The 9,793-nt window shown below is 37.8% G+C and overlaps 1 protein-coding gene across 1 annotated transcript; it reads left to right on the top strand.

The window, feature by feature from the left end:
- Positions 1 to 1,619: 1,619 nt before the first annotated feature.
- Positions 1,620 to 9,396, top strand: LOC103676687 (hyaluronidase-4-like). The gene is made up of 3 exons (XM_008705901.1): positions 1,620 to 2,554; positions 5,822 to 5,911; positions 8,950 to 9,396. Exons 1-3 carry the CDS (start codon positions 1,634 to 1,636, stop codon positions 9,394 to 9,396), a joined length of 1,458 nt encoding a protein of 485 aa, XP_008704123.1. The 5' UTR covers positions 1,620 to 1,633.
- The last annotated feature ends 397 nt before the right edge of the window (positions 9,397 to 9,793 follow it).

Raw genomic sequence — 9,793 nt, 5'->3', positions numbered from 1 at the left:
TTAGGGGAGATCAAAACAAGTCTTCCCACATTCCAGTCAGGGCTTACATTAACTTCCATGGGGCCTGGAATACGAAACCCAAGGGAGGTCGCTCAGTAGGCATGAACAAGATGGAGGGCCAAAGATGGAGTTCGTGTTGTCAGCACTCCTACAGATTTGTTGAGCAAAAAACAAAGTGTATATATGTATGTGTATAGATGTATCTATACAGGTTATAAGTCAGAAAATTTAGATCTGGTTTTATATTCTGAGTAATCCAAATGGCTAGAAAATGGAATAAAATCTCAGTAAGCTTCATGGGGAAATAATTAATTATATTTAAAAATTCATACTGTTTAATAATGCATAATTTTATTTCTGTAATAGAAGGTAATTACAAAATGTATACTGGGGACCAAGATAATGGCAACGTCTTTACAAACTTAGGGTGCTATTTTGCCAGAGTTAACATATGACTTTGGCTGGTATCATTTCTTGCATTTAACATATTAAAGAAAGACAGCAAGAACTACACGAGAAGGAATGTATGACTCTCAAAAAGATACTGAGCTTAATTACATCAGAGAAAAAAATCTGTGATTCCTTTATGTAAAAATAAAAAGTACATGATAAGATGATTTGATCTATAACTTTAACTCGACTGCTTTCCGAGTGAGATCTCATTGGCTATCAGGCAGTCCTCATATTCTGGGAAGATTCTTTGGCAGTTTTTGGTCAACTGACTACTTAGAAGGGATTTAAAGAGCCAAGTTTCATTTGGGATTTAACTGGTGAAAATAAAGTCCAATTTCTTGATGAGAAACCCATGAAGTTAAAGAACTAATAGGTTTTTTGGGCTTATTTATGTACCTGAGAGAAGACAGCACCAAATTCATAATCAACAGCAGGTAAATGTCATGTCTGTTTTCGGTTTTAGCTTGTGCTAATTCCAAGGGTGATTGCTGTCTTTTACAAATAAACAAAACAAAACATATAAACAAGTGGACAAGCAAATCTTTGAGGACAGTGCCTTTCAAATAGCAAGCAAAGTATTGCTTATTGCTGGTATTATTTGTTATTTTTTTAAATTCCAGTTATTAGTTGTTAAAATGCCAGTATTTGTTAATTTTCAGCAAGCCATGTTCTTGGTCACTTTTCCGGTCATCGAGAAGGAGCTATGGCAATCCATTCATACTCTTTTTTCCTAGTTTCCCTCACGACCCAAGTTTTGTCTGTACAGTCTGTACAGGATGGTTTAGATCAATGTAGTCAGAATAATAGGAAATTAAAAACCGGAACATCTTGCAGGTAGAGTTGGCATAGCTGAGAATTTGTGTGAATACTTTTACTTTAGTTTTTATTCACTGGATTTTGTTTTCACATTTCCACTGTATTTTTTTAAAAGGCTCATTTTTCTTTCCTTGTTCAAATGAAACTATAAATTAGGCCCAGATATCAATAAACCTCATAAATCTTAAAAAAAAAAAGGGGGGGCCTACCATTTAAAGAACAGCTTGAACACCATTGTGAGTTTACTTCATTTGCCACTCACTGTGTAGTAAGAAACTAAAGGGACATTTGACTCCATCATGTCTAATTTCCCCCCCCCTTCTTATTTTTCAGGAGACTGCTGTAATGGTCAAGACTATAAGCCATGTGTAACCTGTGGGTGGCATGGTTAGGAGTGCTGCTGCCCTTGGTCAAGTTCACTCACTCAGTCCTCAAACCAGCACTGTCTCCAGTGATCAAGAACCGACCTTTCAACGTTTTCTGGGCTGCCCCAACAATGCAGTGTCAACATTTCTTCAATGTGGATTTGAATCTCCAGTTATTTAATATTCTATCAAATCCTTTAGAGGCTCAGAGGGGATCAACAATTGCCATATTTTATCCAAATGAATTAGGGTATTATCCTTATTTCTCTCAAGAGGGAAAACCCTTTAATGGAGGGATACCACAGAATATGAATCTTTCTGAACACCTCAAGAAGGCAGCTGATGACATTGCAAACGTTATCTCTTTGTGGAGATCAGAAGGTCTTGTTGTCATTGACTGGGAAAGCTGGAAACCCCAGTGGGATAGAAATTGGGGCAATAGACTAATATATAAAAACTACTCCTTAGCCTTCACTAGAAACCGCCATCCTGATTGGTCAGAAATGAAAGTGAATACAGTTGCCCAACAGGAATTTGAAAATGCTGGAAGGAGTTTTATGCACACCACTCTCGCACTGGCTTTAGAAATGAGACCAAAGTGTTTATGGGGCTTTTATCTCTACCCAGACTGCTACAATTATGATTATAAAATAAACCCACAGACGTACACCGGTAAATGCCCAAATGATGAAATTTTCCGCAATGACCAACTCCAGTGGCTATGGGAAAAAAGCACAGCACTTTATACTTCAATATATTTGGATAAAATATTGAAGTCAAGTTTAAATGCTTTGAAATTTGTTCATTATCGAGTTAGGGAAGCCATGAGGATTGCCGAAATGGCTAGACATGACTACATTTTGCCAGTTTTTATTTTTTCCAGACCATTTTATTTGAGTAGTGTTGAAGCTTTGTCACAGGTAAGAAAAAGTACAGTCACTCTCCTAAACATGGAAATTTAGTACAATGACTATATAAATCTGTGAAAAAATGTTTAGTATAATTATTTTCCCTTAATAATAGAACACTATTTTATTATTAAATGTATATATTTTTTCAGATGTCAAGTCAATTCTGAAACAGTATCACTGACAATTAGATGTTTGCTTGGTTTTAAGATGATGATTCTTATCAGCCTAGCATTTTTAGGGGTTTCCTGCAGAACAGTTGTGAAGCCTGAGTTAAATGATGCAACAGATTAATTTTAACCCTGGAGAAATTTCAGAATCTGTTTTTTAATAGGAAAGAGTAGCAGCAATTTTTCAAATCTAAAATATACAGAACAAAGCTTGGTTAAATTATTAAGGAATTGCAGTTCTTATTATATTGCATTGTTATGTTTTAACTAAAGTTCTTTGAAAAATAACATAAATTCCATTGATTTTATACTTAAGAGTCTACAATGTGATCTAGTGGCTGGTGTCAAGCCTTTAAAAATGGTTTATGTAAACAGATAGATATTGTCCTAGACTTAACACAACCGTAGGAGGCACAAAGAGTTGGGAATGAGCTTGTTTGGAAGATAATAAGTTTGCAAACTCTTGGAAGTATTCAAGCTGTAGCTAGATTGTCATTTAGATAGGACATTATTACAGGGCTTCAATCATTGGATGGTTAGATTAAAAAAACCCCTTAAATCTCCATGCATACCTGTGAGCCCACAGTTCTGTTATTCTACTTCCCACCACAGACCCAGGGCCATTGGATAGACAATCACAGCTCACCTTATTAGACCACTTAAGTTTGAGATGAGGAAATTTAAAAGCAGTATCAATTCTTCCTCAAATTTTTCAGAATAAACATCTACTGACCCAAATGCTGTTGATTAGACTTGACATTTCTATCATCGAAGGATTACTCATTAATGGGATGTTCATTCAATAAGTTTAGGAGGAAAAGAATCATAACACCTTGACAAAAGTTGGAGGATCTCAGGTGTATAATCCACCTTTCACCCAAACATGGATTCTTTCCTATCCAGCCTCTGCTTCAGCACTTTTCAATGGCGCTCTTCCTATCCCAGAAGAAAAACTGCCATTTTGGGACAATCTTAATTCCCAGAAAGTTCTTGAGTATGTTGAGTCTACTCTTCCCCTGGGTAACTTCATACCATTAATTCTAATTCTGCCTTCTGGTGCAACCTAGAATAAATCAAATCCTTCTTTCAAAAGTCAGGTCTCCAGGTATTTGAGTATATGAGTTACACCTTCCAAAGTCTACTCATAAGTCATTCCTCAAGTAACAGATCTCTCAAATCATGTCACTTTCTCAAACGCTTTTGGGAAAAAGACTAGATTATATTTATTTATTCCAAAATTATTGATTGAGTGCCTATAATGTGTCACTGTATTAATAATAATATTAATAAAAGTAATAATGTTATTTGTGTCAAAAATAATAATGGTAGAAACTAATAATAGTCCATACAGTTAGACAATTTGTCTTGAAAGAAAACGAGAGAATGAGATGAGCCACATTTTAATGAAAGTCTTGTTCATAACTTTCCTATTTTTTGTGCTGTTAGACTTCTGACATAAATTATAGGCTAAGTATCACTTTTGAGCTCTTCAGAGATCAATAGACCACATACTCTACTCACCAAAAACTATAGAATTAATCTGAGTATTATTATATTGAAGCATTTCAACACATCCTATTGTCTTCACCAATCAACAAATGATATGGATCTTTTTTACCTATTGTCTAAATAACGCAACTTTCCAATGAAATAATTTAAAATACCAACTCTATTTGATATTTTCTTTCAGAAATGTGAGGAATTTGACTTATATTTAAGGAATGTTACACTGGCTAGTAAAATAGAAGGATGGTTTCCTTTCTTGTTGTATTACCTACACAGATTGTGGAACTAGTGTTCCTGGATGCTTCCCATAGTGCAGGGACACTTTGCTGTGGCATGGCCATTTTCTCATCCTACTTTTTGAACACTGTGTCCTTGCACTGGATCTCTGGTTCTCCACGCCTTGGAAGGAAAGGAAGAATGCAGATTCCTTCATCTATCATCTGCTCTCTGTTCTAACTTCCCTTATGCCCTGCATCTTTGTTCTTGCTCTATAATCATGAACATAACCGTCTCAGTTTCTTGTCTTGGTAAATTATAATCTACTTAGTTGTCCAGCTTGCGTCACTTGTATCCTCCCTTCTCTTTCCATTATCCAATAGATATCCATCTTAATTTCCCAATCACTCTTCAATCTGTCCCCTCTGCTTTACAAGGACTGACATTGCCTTTGTTGAGACCCTCATCATTTCTCATTGGGCAGAGTGCATCATCTCCTAATTGGTGTTCCTCGCTACCATTTTGACTTCCTCCTCCAATACATGTTTTATGCGACAGCTAAAAACATCCATTGAGGTTGCAAATCTGTGGTTTTCCAGTACTAAAACTTTCTTCGTACTTAAGTCCTAACACTTTAAAATAGCATAAAAGATTCTATGTATTTGGATCCTCCCTATATACGAAGATTCATATGCCTTCCCTTCTTCCCAAACCCCCTGTGCTTTACCACAAGAGTTACTGGCAGTCCTCTGGGTGGACTGTTCTTTTCTACATAGGAATCTCTGCCTTATTCTTCCCACTGTCCACAAAATTCTGCCCTCTCTAATCAGTCTTATGAACTTGCACTCATTTCCAAAGACACATCTGAAATCTCACCTCCTGCTTTCCCAGACTCTTCCATGCAGCATTAAGCAGTACCTCTGATCTGTATGTCCAGTGGGACAATATAGAACTTAATTTGTTATACTATAATTACTTGGGTTTTTTTTACCCCAGCAAACTTTCTTCTTTTCTTACTATTATTTTTCAGCGGTTACAGGTAGGGTAGCATCACAGTTGCAGCAAATTATAACCACTTGTTTATATGTCTGTCTCAGCCATCACACTCGAGATCCCCCTTGAGGACAGGAACTGGAATCTATTTCATTTTTATATTCTCAGTGTCTAGAATGTTGCCTAGAACATCATAAATATTTACCAAATAAAAGTAAGTATCCAAGGCAGAATTACCTTTTCTAATTCTGCTTTATAAACCTTCATTTCAGAAACACAGATAATATTATCAATGTGTTTTTTTACCTCGATTGATGGGTTGAGTTTTATCACTGAAATGTCGGTGACTAAATTTAGTTTGGCAGAAACTACTGATGATACTTCTCTTTTCTAGGAAGATTTAGTACATACAATTGGCGAGAGCGCTGCATTGGGGGCAGCAGGGATAATATTGTGGGGAGGATACGAATATTCTGATTCAAAGGTAAGCAATGATTTCTCTGTCGGCATCTTGAATACACTCTAGATATTTTTTTTGTTTTAATTTTGCACATCAGAGACAAATGGTTATCTGCTCACATGACCTTAACGAAGTTCAAAGAGTGCAGGGACTAACGTTGTTTGAGCACCTACTCTGTCCAGCCACCATGGCTAGTGGCAGCATAGGAAGAGCACAGGTGTTTCGATCAGACAGCCCAAGGGGGGGCTTCAATTTTCATGTTCTAGAAGTGTAATCTTAAGCCAGTTAATTAACCTCTCTGAGTCTCCGTTTCTCCATCTAAAAAAAAAGGTACTGAAATAAAACCTACTCTGCAGGGATTTCAGTGGATTTAATGATATAATGTACAGGTGACAAAGAAAAAGAATACTAAATTTTAAAAATAAATATTATTTCATCCACACTAAGGAGAATGGGTGTTCTAAAAATGGCTCTTATTGCCTGATTAACGATAACAGAAATGCTCCTGGGTGGAAAAAATACATGTATACAAAAGTTTATTAACAATCTGCTCTTGGTAGCAGTGCACACACAAAATAACTATTATTTTTCACAACTGAATTTGAACACGTTCTATTGGTCGTCTGTCACACTGCCTCGGTGAAAATTCTGAACCACAGCTTTTCCTCACTTCCAGGTGTGAACAAATAGTCTCATTTTCAGGTATTAAAACATCCAGTCGCATAAAACATAAAAATGGCCATCTCTTTCTCATTCAGCATGGTACGAATGAGAATCCACACGGGGGAGCTGTTAAGAGCAGGAGGCCTGAAGTTGGGTTGTTTGGGGTCCACTGTTTGCTTTCTGTCACCTACTGGCCATGTGACCTTGAGCAACTCATTTAATCTACAATTCCTTTATCTGTAAAATGGGGGAAATAACAGTATCTGTCTCACTGGGCTCTTAACGCAAATTGCATCATAACACACGTAAAGCGCTTAAAACAGTGCCCGGGATGTGGTATGTGCCAGGTACGAGTTGGCTATTATTACCTGGGTTAACATTTCCTGCCCTTTGACCCCACACCCAACGCTTAAGTCTTAAGTACAGGGAAGAGGAATATGGGGCAATTTCTTTGTTCCTTTGCTTTAAGGAAGGTTGTGGGAGACTTAGGGTTAGGGAGGAGACAAAGTGGGCAATGTAATTTTTATTTATTTGGGGCATTTATAATTATTTTTGTCTTTTGAAGTTCTTCCATACACTGTCACATAGGGACTGGCTCTTTCTTGCATGAGGGGTCACTGAGATTTAGTTAGAGACACCCCCACACGGCATGCAACTCACACCCCCGTCCCCCTAAGGCTTTGCTCCTGAGGCATTGGAAAGAGGAAGCTGGCATACACTCAGTTGGGGAAGGCTGCCAGAGTTGCAGGCTGGCAAGAGAACCAGGAGATCACACTGGAGTGTGTTAGGTTTGACATGCTTGTGAGACATGCAGGTGGAGATGTGACAGAGGTAGGTGGGTATGCAATTGGTTCAGGGATAAAGTCTGGGAAATACACATTTGGGAGCTCTATTTAAAGCAAGATGATGGGGGGGGGTGTATCCAGGGAGAGTATAGCTAGAGAAGAGAAGAGGTCTAAGAATTAAGCCTAAAGTACTCCAGCATTCAGAGGTAGGTAAGACGAGCAGGAGCTAGTAAAGGACGCTATGAAGGAACATCCAGTGAGGTAGAAAAATCCCAGGAGGGTGTGATGTTCCGGAAGCTAGGTGAAGAAGGCATGTCAAGGAAGAGCGCTGGGACAGAATGGGAGATGCCCACATTGAACTTGATTGTATTTACCTGCGTTCTGTGCTCTCTCTGATTATAGTCTTCCCCCAATCTCTCTATTTTTGGTTCAATGGTTTGCTTGTTTTTATCTTATTCCATCTGTCCTAGAACCACCCGCAGATTAGGAGTCTTGTCCTGACTAAAAATAGCATTTGTTCCTATATATAGTATGAGGCTAGCCTAGACTGATGTCCCTGGACCAAAAGCATCATACACAGGATTTTCAGCCCTTGCTACTGCCGAAAGTGATACCTTGTTCAACCGCCTATCTCTAGGAGGTTTCCATTTGAACTCTCTAAGTCCTTACTAGATGGATTCACAGTACTGGTGCCTCTTCTAACTGAGAAAATATCCCACTGCTTTAATGACTTGGGCATTTGGTTATAAACAATGATCTTTTATATTCTACTTACTACAACTGACGGATAAATGAAGTATGCTATATTTATACTATAAAACTGAATCACAGTTAAAATGAAAAAACAGAGCTACATATATCAACATGAAACAAAAATCTTGAAAATGTTAACTTTAAAAGGCAAGTTGCAGAAAATAAAGTATCTCTAATGATATAAATTTATATGAAAGTTTAAAAACACGGGATACTATAACTGCTTATAATTACACATATATATGCAAAGTAAATATACATATAGTAAAGTTACAAAAACATGGATGCAAAAGACTACCCTCCTCCCCCACTTGCGGAGAACTATTACCTCCTTAGAGGTAGGGAGAAGAATGGGATAATGTGGCAGTGTTAGAAAAATCTGATCTAGGGGCGCCTGGGTGGCACAGCGGTTAAGCGTCTGCCTTCGGCTCAGGGCGTGATCCCAGCGTTCTGGGTTCGAGCCCCACATCAGGCTCCTCTGCTATGAGCCTGCTTCTTCCTCTCCCACTCCCCCTGCTTGTGTTCCCTCTCTCGCTGGCTGTCTATCTCTGTTAAATAAATAAATAAAATCTTTAAAAAAAAAAAAGAAAAAAGAAAAATCTGATCTATAATATTAACATATATTAAGTATCAGTGTTGAAGATGTTTCACAATTAAAGTTAAATTTAAAATAACCATACCATATTCATGCTGATCTTTTTAAAGTGTTACTACAAATATCTCTTTATATTAATTCCCAATGAAAGACATGGATCTTCCTCCTCAGCCTTACCAAGTACAAAAGCTTCAGGTATTAATACCACCTGTATAATAGAATCACATCTTGAGAGTGAGCTAAATAGATCTCTACTTTTCCCACAGGAGACCTGCTTATCCGTGCAAAAGTCTATCCAAGGGCCATTGGGCCATTATGCTGTTAATGTGACATCTGCAGCCAAGTTCTGCAGTCAAAGTCTATGTAACAATAATGGAAGATGTATCCGAAAAACACCCGAATCCTCCTCCTATCTGCATATGCCTGAAAGCAGCACGAAGAAATACATCCTAAGTAAGAGTTTCAGATTCATCATTTCCCCAACCAGTAAACTGAAGACAATAAAGGCCATGAAGAATGGATTTGTGTGCCACTGCTATTACGGCTGGCACGGAGAATCTTGCCAGCGACACTCTTCAGATCTCTTGAGAGGGAAGAGTAAGGCTCCTATGACTAACTTTAATTTATCAGTTTTTCTTAGCATGACCTTATCTATGATTCTGTGGAATTCTGTCACCCCCTATTTCAATGTCAATTTTTCCTTGAAATACTGAAGAGTAGAAAACGCTGGGGTTTTTTCCTCCCCTTTCACTTAACCTACTTCTAAAATATTTATTGGCTTTAAAGTAAAAAATTCTTCAAAAGTGATCATTGGCTCCATTCCTTGCCCGAGTGATTATTTTATGGGGCATTTCCTTCATGCTAGGCACGAGGGATGAGGAAGTGAACACACGAAAGTCCCTGCCCTTGCGGAGCTCAGATTCTTGTGAGAAATTGAACAATAATAAGTAAACCATAAATAAATACATATATATCAAGTGAAGATAAGTGCTGTGGAAAATAATAAAGTAGGGTGACGGGATCAGGGGATGTGGTAGAGCACTGGAAATTGTATATAGGGTGGACCAATAAGCTCCCTTAATGAGATGACCTGAAGGCAGGAAGCACATC

This window comes from Ursus maritimus, unplaced genomic scaffold, assembly GCF_017311325.1.
Source record: "Ursus maritimus isolate PB19 unplaced genomic scaffold, ASM1731132v1 scaffold_3, whole genome shotgun sequence".
NCBI classification, from domain to species: Eukaryota; Metazoa; Chordata; class Mammalia; order Carnivora; family Ursidae; genus Ursus; species Ursus maritimus.
Note: the sequence above shows the minus strand (reverse complement) of the source record. Positions and strands in the feature narration are given on the sequence as shown.

Bases quoted from the DNA above. Each gene is read 5' to 3' on its own strand.
- LOC103676687 (XM_008705901.1), top strand. From the start codon at position 1,634: ATGTGTAACCTGTGGGTGGCATGGTTAGGAGTGCTGCTGCCCTTGGTC. The intron at 2,555-5,821 runs GTAAGAAAAAGT...TCTCTTTTCTAG, and splicing joins GTGTTGAAGCTTTGTCACAG to GAAGATTTAGTACATACAAT. The intron at 5,912-8,949 runs GTAAGCAATGAT...CTTTTCCCACAG, and splicing joins ACGAATATTCTGATTCAAAG to GAGACCTGCTTATCCGTGCA.